The following is a 13,571-nucleotide window of genomic DNA, read 5'->3' as shown; positions in this document are numbered from 1 at the left end:
TCCAGACAAGTCTGCACACGCTTTTACGTGTATGTAACCGTTTCATTACCTTAAATAGTTTGTAATATTTGCAAACTACCCTAGCGCTTTTGATGTAGCTAATTTTAGGTTTATAATGGAATAATATAGATTCGTCATAAGACGAGATCTTGCGGGAGCGTGAGTCTGAAAGCGTGTGTGTTACGCCAGATGCGTGAGTTGCCAGCCCTACAGAAGCGTACAGAAGCCCGGTTAATAGTAATAAAAGTATATGGAATTGCATAACTGCGTTTCATTTTCACTAATACTTGATAATACAGATTAAAACGACGAATTTCTGACACGTGCAATCCAACGTCGTCGAAGAAATAGTCAATAAAAACGGGCGTCGTCAAGCTCAGCTGCAGCTGGTGCAACGTCATGGCGTCGAACGTATGACGTAATTCGTCGATATGATCGTTAAGTCTCGCCAGTGGAGTAGCAGAAAGGATACAAAAAACAGCAGGAAAGGATATGAGGGATGTCCAATGAATATTATGGATGGGTGATACCACTGATTTTATTGTTGAATCGATAGCAAATAAGACTAAGGTTGGTATCCCGATGCCGATATTCGGTGCCGACCCAAGCTTTTTGGGGCTTTGGAAAATGGATGGATGAGTGGATTATTTTTGCGGGGTTGAATAAAAGCTAAACCAGACAATAAAGGACTCTCACGCATATCCCCCGCGCACCACCACATACTATTTATCACATTTGTATTTTTCACATATTTATTTGCCATTTTGTACGTATTATTTAGATCAGGGGTGGGTAATCTTATCCACAAAGGGCCGGTGTGTATGCAGATTTTTGGGATAACCTGTAGGTCAGCTGTTCAAACCCAGGTGTGAGGACTCTTCAGCCAATCATCCTCTATTTAGTAATATAATTAGGGAGCTGCAGCGAAAACCCGCAAACACACCGGCCCTTTGCGGATAAGATTGGCCACCCCTGATTTAGATATTACGTTTTGTCTTGTGTCTTTGCACCGTTTAGAAAGTTACTAAGTCTCGTGTGGTAGAAAATCTATGATAATGCAGATACAATTGTAATTCCAATCACTAATTACCAAAGAAATTCATAATGACACTTGATTTAACTACAATGATTATAATGATTAATTTCTGCTTTGAAATAGTTATTATACGGAACATGTAAAGTAATAATGCAAGCTGGCTTAAGTAATGGGTTTTCACTTTAAAGGGAAGATGAAGAAAGTAACTGAAAACAGCCTGTCAAGGTGGGGTTGGGAAACCATAAGAACAATGGGCTTCTAACAGGTTGACTTTACCTCGAACTGATAACAGGCCCCTGTAAGCAGAAGCAGCTGGTGTCCAAGGATACCATGCAGCCCCTCCTCAGACTGTCTGTAAACTGTTGCTTTTTTGTTATAAAAGATGTATGCCATTGTTGCTCAGAGAACAGGTCACAAGACGCATGAAAGACTGCTGAGTGTCTGTTGCGCCAAAGCTTTGCGGTTATGAAGTGTTGTCAGGCTCTTAAACAATCGACTTCAGTGAAATTTCTACCACACTCGTTGTGCTGATGTACAATGACAGTAATAAAGAATTTAATTGAACTGAAATTTGCCGAGAGGGGGGTGTCCACGGGTCCCTGAAAGTCCCCTGTCCTTCCATTCTCCCACCTATAAGTGGTACTGACTGGTAGGAGTTAATGTCCTGTTATTGTAATAATACAAGCATTGAACTTACCAGGTAATAAATTCATATTTTTTAACGTAAGAATCAATTCTCAAAATTAAACATTCATATCGAAAGAATCAACATTTTAGTATCTGTCTGCACAAACTTAGGGGTGGTGCCTGAAGAAAATTTTGATTGGGATGGCCATTAGGGGCAAGTTATATTTGTGGGGGGTAACCTGGGTATTATTATTTATTATTAACCAAAAGAGAAATGAGAGAATGAAAAAACAAAAATGATGTAACTGCAATAATCCACATCCGTACTGACGGTCAATCGGGCAGATTTATCAATGCTGAGTGCCATCAAGGGTAGGGCTGTCACTATCGATTATTGATTATATCAATAATCGAGTAATGTACTGATTAATCTGACGATTTGTCGAATAATCGTTTATACATAACATAATCATTGCAATTGGCACAAGGCAGTAACCAGACAGCCATTGCAGGGAGCACGCTTAGTCACAAATACAGGCAATTTAAGCACTCCAATTCACTTACAGTAAGTTGCATGTTTGGACAGTGGAACGAAACTGGAGAATGCGCCGAAAGGCCATGCATACACAGAGTGAACATGCAAACTCCACATAAACAAAACAGTGCTATTATCGACATGACACTTAATGCACATGCAATTGTCACATTTCAAGGATTGTGATAGTCTGCTGGGTTTAAACTATCAATAAGTTACACTAAAATATTTTTACTCAGTGATAGGAAACAAAACTTAGCAAGCTTTGCAATTTTAATGGTGGTTCCAGATTATCTAATATACTGTTGGACTCACTCATAGACCATGTAACATATTTGTGAGAAATTAAACAATGATCGAATAGGAGAAAAGTGGGCAAGAACTGATCACGAAAAGACATGCGTCTAGGGCGGTATAAAAAATATTTTGTATTCAATGGAGGCAGTAGGAGGCAGTATTGAGCAAAAACAAATGATTTGTCGGCATCTGCTTTGTGTCTCAACACCACCAACCAATGCAACAGACTCTGCTGGTAGATGGTAAGTTCTATGTGGGTATATAGTTCACTTTTAACTCCTAAATACTAAAAATGTCAGATATCACAATGTGATTTTTTTTTACCAAAAACATTCAGCACCAACACACAATACATTCACAAAAAAAAAAAAAAAAGATACTATTATATGGTTATTATGGACTGCATTATGTAAGGTGGTGTGACTAAGCGACAGGTTAACTTTCATTTTAGCAGTGATTATTTTGCCAAATAGCACATACCTATGGCTAATCTCCCATTTTCTTATTGGGTGAGTCTGTCAAACTGTTTTATTTTAAGATGTATTTGCATTGCAGTCATGCCATGGTGAAAAAGTTCTGCTTTGAAATACTGACAGACGACTGCAGTTTCATTTGCATTCAATGGGAAGTGTTTCCACACAACTGATGCTTTGGCTCTTCATTTGGACCCTCATACCAGCTGTTAGTTAAGTTCTCCTCAAATGAGCTTGATGGACCGAATGGCCTCCTCTCGTTTATAAATTTCTTATGTTCTTATGGGGGACATGATCCAGGTATATAAGATTCTAACAGGTCTGGATGTTCAGCCAAATGGCTATTTCACTATGCTATGCTGTCTATTCTTTCCGCCATATTACCGAGTAATTGACAAGGAAAATTTTAATTGCTGCCTTTAATAATCAAGTAATCCAGTTTAATCAAATAATCAGGACGGCTCTAATCAGGGTTGACCCCTTAGATCTTCCCCTGTAGAGCATTTGAATTAGCAGCCAGTTTGAACATTTGATTAAAGCTTCCCTTGTTAGAATGGATTTGTTAGATTGTTGGGTTGGGAATACATATGGTTTTGGGACCGGTAAGCTGCTGCGGACTCACTAAGCGACCCATCCCAGCATGTTTTGCGGCTGTCAGACTGTAATTAATTTGGTGGTTTATATTCATGTTTTAGATTTCTGTAATTGTAACATATTGTTACAATTACATGTAACATGCTGGGGAATGTCGGTGGTTAGGTATTGTCCCTTCTATTGAGCTGCAGTGCCAGCCATTGACACAGTGCCAGACACATCACTACTAGAACTTAACATTGTCAACTGTAGGGATGTGTTCTGATCTGCGTACATGATCGCTGTTTGCCTTTATCAAGGCGCAAATAAAGTGTGCACCCGGCGTTACAAGATGGATGTGAATCAGAACCACAGAATTAAAAAAAATAACGAGTATAGCCTTGTGGTAGATAAACTGCAATGGAATGATGAGGGGCCACAGTACTATAATGAAGGGGCAATTTTACATTATGACCCCTCCTCCTGCCTGAGATCTGGAACTGCTCAAATCTTTAGATAAATCCCACTATAATTGAAGCAGTTTCACTTAATGGTGGCACGTGAGAAGATAGCCAGAGACGCATGTACACTGGTGAACCTGATTACATTGAGACAAGCCAAATTTAGGCTTTTGATAAAAATTTTTTGGGAGGAGCATAAAGGGGGGGGGGCTAGATCTTATAGAGGTTGGGGGTGGGGGAGGAGTAGGCATTAGATGGAGGGGGGGTGATGGTGCTGTCCAAGGAAAAGACCTATATTGTTGTTCCCACAGCATCTATGTTGTTATTGTTTTAGGGAAGCTGGTTCATTTAGTGCATTTGAAGAATAATATCTAGGTACGACTTGAGTGTTTTTAGTTTGCTGTGGACGTCAAACCAAGTTTCTGCTTTTTAGCTGTATCCAGGACCACAGACAGAGGAGATGAAAAGCGTTTACTAACAGAGCAGCGACCCAGTTAGAGCAGAGCTGAGAGCTCAGTGTCTGATGCTGCAGGACAGATATATCGTCTGTATCATGATTCTGGCAAATGAACAGGTTCAAAGCATGTTCTTCGTTCCCTTTCTGCTCACAGACGTCCCCCTGCAGGGCTGTGGCCAGCTTCAGCATGGACCAGAAACCTCCCCAGCTAAGTGTGGCAGATGTGAAGGAGGAAGCACAGGACGTCCTCATATCGGATGTGGACGGGGCCGGGCACAGCAGCCCTGACGAGGTGAAATGCAGCGCTGCTGGTGTGGGGCCCAGCTGCCTTCTGCACTCACATGTTGGATTAGATTAGATTTCTTTGTAATTTTTTTGTGTATTTGTATGTATACGTTGGTCTTAACTTCGTGTGCTTTCACATATTTTGTTATTGTTTTGAAATTAGTCTTTTTTGCATTCACAAATGTGACATGACAATAATACAACATACATCTCACTATTGAAGTACATGTACCTGATGTTCCTGTTATTAATAATCTGTACTTTCTCACACAGAGGCTGGGGAGGAGCCAACAAAGAACTACTTTAAGTTTGTTTGTTAAATCTGGAATCATAAAGGCTTTAGGGAAACACTTGCAAATTTCACTCATTCTTTACCTACATCATTTGTTATTTTGCTCATTATTCACTAAGATTGATCTTTATTGGGAAGCGCACCCAAGGAAACGCAGTGGAGGATGCTATCGCAAGCAAGCTCTCCTGAATTCGATGGTCATCTCCTTGGTCTTCTTGAGCTTGAGTGCGAGATCATGGTTCTTGCACCATGCCTTCAGCTGCTCCACTTCTATCCTATATGCTGACTTGTCTCCATTATTGATGAGACCCACCACTTTGGTGTCGATAGCAAACTTGATGATGTGGTTGGAGCTAAATCTGGCAATGCAGTCATGGGTTAGGACATAGACCTGAGGTGAGCCTATGCTCACTGAAGTGGGTCTTGATATGTGGTTGCCAACTCTGCCTTTCTGCTGCCTCAGCATCAGGAAGTCCAGAATTCAGTTGCAGTTGCAAGCTTCTCTATCAGCTGTTGGGATACGATTATTAAAAGCTGAGCTGAAGTCGATGATGAGGATTCTGGCATAGTTGTTTGAGTTTTCAAAATGGGTCAGAATGAGATGGAGTGTAGTGGATATTGCATCCTCAGTGGAGCGATAAGCTCTGCATTTAAACTGAAATGGATCTAGACTTATTGTGTACAGGTGTAATAGTTACACTCTTGAAACAAGTGGCCACTACTGCATTGATTAGCAGTATCCAAGCAACTGCATGAACCTTGACCTTTCTGAAGTCGTCTGGGATTTTACAGTCTGTGTGTCCTGCCTTCAGTCATGTAAATATGACAGTGAATCTGTATCTAAACACCTTCACAGGCCTGCTGTCATGTCACCTGTGCTTTTACCCTGTAGTACCTTCAGCAGTGAGCTGCTTAGATGGATTAGGAGTGGAGAGAGAGCAGCAGCTTGAGGGCAGCTTGTGTTCAGTATCAGTCAGGAAAAATGTGTCCTGTATGATACCTGGTAAAGACATTGGTAGATCTGGCCCTGCTTCTTTGTGTGATGCTGAAACATGTTGCTTTCAGTCCCATAGACCAGTTGAACTCTTTACAGAAGAATTTTATTGACTCTGTTCTCTTTTCCTCAGAAAGAAGAGAGTACAGTGTGTCCCGTCTTTAATGGGGAGGTGAAAGAAGAAACAGTGTTTCAGGACGTGACTGAGGAGAAGATGACTGTCCCTCTTCAGGTAGACGATACTGAAGGGAGACGGAGAACAAGAAGAGGGTGTGTCAGACCTCCTAACCCAGGTGACTATAGAAACATTTTTCAGCTTCAAAGAAATTCCGCATGTTGTTCCACAGTCTGTTACTGAATTATTAGTTTCTTGGTATTGGCAGCTATGGACTTAATTTCTCATGAATCCATCACTATTGTTCTCATTACCCATTTCCAAACCTATTTCCATGGCTCTTTTCCATGCCTCATTTTTCAGTCCAAGCTCTCATACCAGGGAGGAGAGTGAAGAAGTTCCTCTGTTCTCACTGTTCCTCGTCCTACACATCAGAGACTTGCCTCCAGAGACACGTGAAGAAATCCCACCCTGAGGAGCTTGGCTCTGCTGTGATACTGAAAGTTCATTGCTGTTCCCCTTGTGGGAAGACTTTCACTACTTTAAGAAACCTAAAAGCACACCAGCTGAGTCATACAGGGGAGAGGCCCTACCAGTGCTCCCAGTGTGAGAAGAGTTTCAATCAAGTAGGAAGCCTAAAGGTGCACCAGCGAACTCACACAGGTGAGAGACCGCATCAGTGTTCACATTGTGAGAAAAATTTCACTCAGTCAGGCGACTTAAAAAGGCATATGCGGACTCATGGTATAGAGAAACCCTATCACTGTTCACAGTGTGGGAAGAGCTTCACTTGGTCCAAAGACCTAAAAACACACAAACAAGGTCACATAGTAGAGAAACCCTACCTCTGCTCCCAGTGTGATCATAGATTCACAGGCATTGAAGAACTAAAGATGCATGAGCAAAGTCATACTGGTGGGAAGCCCAACCAGTGCTCCCACTGTGGAAAGAGCTTCAGTCAAGTTGGAACCCTAAAAGCACATGAGCGGACTCACACAGGGGAGAGGCCCTACCAGTGCTCCCAGTGTGGGAAGCGTTTCAGTCAGGTAGGAAGCCTAAAGATGCACCAGCGGACTCACACAGGTGAGAAACCCCATCAGTGCTCGCATTGTGGGAAAAATTTCACTCAGTCAGGTGACTTAAAAAGGCATATGCTAACTCATGGAATAGAGAAGAACTATCATTGTTCCCAGTGTGGGAAGAGCTTCATTTGGTTCAAAGACCTAAAAACACACCAACAAGGTCACATAGTAGAGAAACCCCACCTCTGCTCCCAGTGTGGTCACAGGTTCACATGCGTTGAAGAATTAAAGAAGCACAAGCAGAGTCATACAGATGAGAAGCCCTACAAATGTTCCGAATGTGGAAAGAGCTTCAGACATTCAATTAGCCTGAAAGTTCATCAAAGGACTCACACGGGGGAGAGGCCCTACCAGTGCTCTCACTGTGAGAAAAGATTCAGTCAGATAGGGAACCTGAAGACACATCAGCGGACTCACACAGGAGAGAGGCCACACCATTGCTCAGAGTGTGGAAAGACCTTCACTGAACTGAGAGTCCTACAGACGCACCAGCGGACTCACACAGGAGAGAGGCCCTACCAGTGCTCAGAGTGTGGAAAAAGTTTTAGCCACTTAGTTGGCTTAAAGACACATCAACGAACTCACACAGGAGAAAAGCCTTATCACTGCTCAGAATGTGGTAAGAGTTTCAGTCAGTTAGGCAATTTAAAGGCACACCAACGAACTCACACAGGAGAGAGGCCTTACCAGTGCTCCCAGTGTGCAAAGACTTTTATTCAATTAAGGGATCTTAAGACACACCAGCAAATTCACACCGGGGAAAGACCATACCAGTGCTCCCAGTGTGGGAATAGATTTACCTGCTTAAGGAACCTAAAGTCACACCAGAAGACTCACACAGGGGAGAGGCCTTACCAGTGCTCCCAGTGTGGGAACAGTTTCACCTGCTTAAGAAACCTAAAGTCACACCAGCAGGCACACACAGGGGAGAGGCCCTTCCAGTGCTCCCAGTGTGAAAAAACCTTTGTTCGGGTAGGAGACTTAAGAAAACACCAGCGAATTCACACAGGGGAGAGGCCACATCAGTGCTCCCAGTGTGGGAAGAGCTTCTCTTTATTAAAAGATTTAAAGAAACACCAGCGTACTCACACAGGAGAAAAGCCATATCTCTGCTTTCAGTGTGGGAAGCGGTTCAGTGAAGTAGGAAACCTAAAAGCTCATCAGCGTATCCACACTGGGGAGAGGCCCTACCACTGCTCAGAGTGCAGGAAGACGTTTGGTCAGTCATCAGAACTGAAGAGACACCAACAGACTCACACAAGTGAGATGCCCTACCAGTGCTCCCAGTGTGGGAAGAGTTTCCGTCTCCTACGCTACCTGAAGTCACACCAGTTGACTCACTCAGGAGAAAAACCCTATCATTGCTCTAAGTGTGGAAGAAGTTTTGGTCGTTTAGAATATGTAAAGATTCATCAGCTGACTCACACAGGGGAGAGGCCCTACCAGTGCTCCCAGTGTGGGAAGAGCTTCAGCCAGTCAAGCAGTCTAAGAGCACACCAGCGAACTCACACAGGAGAAAGGCCTTATCACTGTTCTCATTGTGCAAAGACTTTTATTCGATTAAGAGATCTTAAGACACACCAACAAACTCACACTGGGGAATAACCCTGCTAGTGTTCCCATTTTGGGAAAAGTCTTCCCCGCTTTGGAGACCTAAAGTCACACAGACTTACACAGGGGTGATCCGTTACCAGTGCTCCCAATATGAAAAACAAATGTTGGGATAGGAGACTAAAAACACCAGTGGATTGACATGGGAGAAAAGCCATATCTTTCTTAAGTGGGGGAAGCAGTTCAGTGAAGTAGGAAACCCACATAGGAGAGATGCCCTATCACTGCTCAGAGAGCAGGAAGATGTTTGGTCAATCATCATAACTAATGAGACACCAGTGGACTTACACAGGCGAGAGGCCCTACCAGTGCACCCGGTGTGGGAGGATCTTCAGTGAGGAAAACTTAAAGGGGCAGTTCATCCCAGAACTGAAAAAGATATATTTCAATAGGGCTTTAGTGCTATCTATCCATCTAGGTTGCCCTGCTGGGAGTTGCCTAGTTATGAAGATATCGGCCATAGAAATGTCGCGCTTCTCTCGAATATAATGGAAGTGAATGGCGTTCTTTCTGTGGTGATTAAAGCGCCCAAAAGATACATTTGAAAAATTCAACAGCAATGTCTCCTACCAGAAATTATGACCTGGTTACTCAAGATAATCCACAGACTTTGTAGTAAGCAGTTTAATGTAGGAACTATATTCTTCTACCAAACTCCACACACCAAACGTATCACTACACTGAAGATACGAGCATGAGCACCCTGGTGATATCTTCTGCACAGTGTTTGGAGTTGTGGAGTTGTACAGAGGAACCTACTGACTGTTTATTTCTTTGTCAGTTAATGTTTGGCTCAGATCAGCAATTTCAACCAGTGTTTTTGTGTTGCTGAAGCTGTCCCTATTAATGCTGGCTTCCCTACCGTGTTGGCCCTTTCCCTACGGCACACAAAACATCACCAAAACTAACAGTTTAAACACTTTTTCACATGCTTGACACACCATTCTCACCTCTTTTGCTGCCAGCAGCAATCTCTTCTCTGTTCTTTGCATTTGCGCTTTCTCCTGCTCTTTGCGCTATACCTGACTAGGTGACAAGTCAATAATATATGAACCTACTAAACAGGGTGCAGTTCATCTCATTAATAATAAATACACGTCTTTCTAAAACCTAGGTGAAGCCTTTCATCAAAGTGCTTTCATCAAACCCCCCCATTACATGCTTAGGGGTAGATTTTTTTTAACGTGCCACATTAAGCCATTTTCTTACTGTATAATGAGTTTAAATGAGAAAACATGACGTACAAATTCTTGCCCTGCTTTTTAGGTGTGCCATCATTCTCCGTATGAAATGTGTTTAAAATAAAAATTATATGTGCACAAATCACAAGATCCTGCCACAAATTTCAGGCCCTGCACTGTGTGAAAATGACCTCACCTTGGGGTGCCCTATGCTGCCCCTGTCACTCTGCTCCACCCTGTCATCTCTTCCAAACACAGCCTGAATTTCCTAAATTAAATATTGGCACAAACACAACAGACATAAAAGTGACTAGGAGACAGCATGTTCTCTTACAATTATACAGCAGTAGAAGTAAATTCAGGGGATTTATTGAATATCTTGTTAGGAAAAAAAATCTGTCTGCCAGAGCTCATTGCTGAAGACACTATTTATTAACAGATCGACAACACAGAATAACCGCAGTCCGCGAGTCAATTACATACCACAGTTTTAGTAAAGTGTGGGTAACTCAGCGTGATGTCACATAAAATACTGTGATCAATCAGTCGAGCCCAGATAGATTAAGATGATAATTAGGCATCACTACATCTCCCTTTTTCCAAAGACAAAAGATAAAGAATGTTCTGTCAGCCCCCCCCCCCCCCCCCCCACCAACTAACATTTCCTCCAGGCTGTTGAACACTAAGAAACCTGGCATTTTCAAACACAAACAAAAAAGGTTTTTTATGATTATGTTCCTGTACCTCAACTTTTTTGTCTTTCCACTTTACAGAACAGAAGGGACATTTGAAAGTAGGTCTCCCCTTCTAGGTGTGTTTGAACCTGAGAGGGGTTTTAATCTCTCTACCTCTCAAGGTACGTTTCCCTGCTTTAGGAGTTCCAGGCGGCCCAGAAGCGATTGGTGGAGTGTTTGTAGTTGAGTGGATCTCAGGCTGAGCTGGTGGGTTGGTCTCTCCAGTTGGTTCTGCATCACCTCCATCCTGCTGATCTGGGGTTTCTGGAGAAGGTGACTCTGGTTAAAGAAGAACTGGTAGGCTTCTTTAAGTCTGCTGTCCCTCTGAAGTACTTGCTCATGGCTGATGTGCTTAGGCTGCAGCTTCACATCCAGTGTAGGGAGGATCATTTTGATCTGACATTCAGTCATAAGTTGTGCTGGACCTGTTCCAGTTGCACTTACGCACGATAACACATCAGAACAAGATGAGGATCCGGTTGCTTGAGGATGCACTTGGCTGTTTGTACAGCCCTCTCAGCTGTCCCATTCGCTTGAGGTGGTATGAGTAAAACCATACTACTGTCTGAATTCCTGGAATTCGGCCGGTGTAAACCGCATAGCGTTGTCAGTCATCGGTTGCAGGGGGATGGCTTATGTTGTGTGATGACCTGCTGGCTTGTGGTGGTAGGTAGCTGGGCTGTTTTGATATTTCTGCAGTGATTAGGAGTGATGAGGTAATTCGGGTTCAAACAAATCAGCTGTGGCCTTTTGCCATGGATCTTTAGGTAAGGGTGTTGGTCTAAGTGGCTCTTTTTTCTGAGTTGATCTATGCTCCACAAAAAACTTACATGTTTACACTATTTTTGCAGTGTGCATACTTATGGCTGACCACCAAACTGACCTATTTCTGCAGTGTGCGTACTTATGGCTAACCACCAAACGGACCTGTTTTTGCAGTGTGCGTACTTATGGCTGGCCACCAAACTGACCTATTTCTGCAGTGTGCGTACTTATGGCTGACCACCAAACTGACCTATTTTTGCAGTGTGCGTACTTATGGCTGGCCACCAAACTGACCTATTTCTGCAGTGTGCGTACTTATGGCTGACCACCAAACTGACCTATTTTTGCAGTGTGCATACTTATGGCTGGCCACCAAACTAACCTATTTCTGCAGTGCGCATACTTATGGCTGGCCACCAAACTGACCTATTTCTGCAGTGTGCGTACTTATGGCTGACCACCAAACTGACCTATTTTTGCAGTGTGCATACTTATGGCTGGCCACCAAACTAACCTATTTCTGCAGTGCGCGTACTTATGGCTGGCCACCAAACTGACCTATTTCTGCAGTGTGCGTACTTATGACTGACCACCAAACTGACCTATTTTTGCAGTGTGCGTACTTATGGCTGACCACCAAACTGACCTATTTTTACAGTGTGCGTACTTATGGCTGGCCACCAAACTGACCTATTTCTGCAGTGTGCGTACTTATGGCTGACCACCAAACTGACCTATTTCTACAGTGTGCGTACTTATGGCTGGCCACCAAACTGACCTATTTCTGCAGTGTGCGTACTTATGGCTGACCACCAAACTGACCTATTTTTACAGTGTGCGTACTTATGGCTGGCCACCAAACTGACCTATTTCTGCAGTGTGCATACTTATGGCTGGCCACCAAACTGACCTATTTCTGCAGTGTGCGTACTTATGGCTGACCACCAAACTGACCTATTTTTACAGTGTGCGTACTTATGGCTGGCCACCAAACTGACCTATTTCTGCAGTGTGCGTACTTATGGCTGGCCACCAAACTGACCTATTTCTACAGTGTGCGTACTTATGGCTGACCACCAAACTGACCTATTTCTGCAGTGTGCGTACTTATGGCTGGCCACCAAACTGACCTATTTCTGCAGTGTGCGTACTTATGGCTGACCACCAAACTGACCTATTTTTACAGTGTGCGTACTTATGGCTGGCCACCAAACTGACCTATTTCTGCAGTGTGCATACTTATGGCTGGCCACCAAACTGACCTATTTCTGCAGTGTGCGTACTTATGGCTGGCCACCAAACTGACCTATTTCTGCAGTGTGCATACTTATGGCTGGCCACCAAACTAACCTATTTCTGCAGTGTGCATACTTATGGCTGGCCACCAAACTGACCTATTTCTGCAGTGTGCGTACTTATGGCTGACCACCAAACTGACCTATTTTTGCAGTGTGCATACTTATGGCTGACCACCAAACTGACCTATTTCTGCAGTGTGCGTACTTATGGCTGACCACCAAACTGACCTATTTCTGCAGTGTGCGTACTTATGGCTGACCACCAAACTGACCTATTTCTGCAGTGTGCGTACTTATGGCTGACCACCAAACTGACCTATTTTTGCAGTGTGCGTACTTATGGCTGACCACCAAACTGACCTATTTCTGCAGTGTGCGTACTTATGGCTGACCACCAAACTGACCTATTTTTGCAGTGTGCGTACTTATGGCTGACCACCAAACTGACCTATTTCTGCAGTGTGCGTACTTATGGCTGACCACCAAACTGACCTATTTCTGCAGTGTGCGTACTTATGGCTGACCACCAAACTGACCTATTTCTGCAGTGTGCGTACTTATGGCTGGCCACCAAACTGACCTATTTTTACAGTGTGCGTACTTATGGCTGACCACCAAACTGACCTATTTCTGCAGTGTGCGTACTTATGACTGACCACCAAACTGACCTGTTTCTGCAGTGTGCGTACTTATGGCTGGCCACCAAACAGACCTATTTCTGCAGTGTGCATACTTATGGCTGGCCACCAAACTGA

At 43.4% G+C, this 13,571-nt stretch overlaps 1 protein-coding gene across 1 annotated transcript; it reads left to right on the top strand.

Annotated features, from left to right (window-relative positions):
* Positions 1-397: 397 nt before the first annotated feature.
* On the top strand, positions 398-10,766 carry LOC111836242 (uncharacterized). The gene is given in 4 exon segments (XM_023797319.2): positions 398-570; positions 4,614-4,751; positions 6,164-6,323; positions 6,509-10,766. Coding segments are annotated over 4 exon segments (2,751 nt in total). The 5' UTR covers positions 398-519; the 3' UTR covers positions 8,911-10,766.
* Positions 10,767-13,571: the final 2,805 nt, after the last annotated feature.

The sequence above is a fragment of the Paramormyrops kingsleyae genome, chromosome 7 (assembly GCF_048594095.1).
Source record: "Paramormyrops kingsleyae isolate MSU_618 chromosome 7, PKINGS_0.4, whole genome shotgun sequence".
In the NCBI taxonomy this organism is placed as follows: domain Eukaryota; kingdom Metazoa; phylum Chordata; class Actinopteri; order Osteoglossiformes; family Mormyridae; genus Paramormyrops; species Paramormyrops kingsleyae.
The sequence above is the reverse complement of the archived record's forward strand: the minus strand, read 5'-3'. Positions and strand labels throughout refer to the sequence as shown.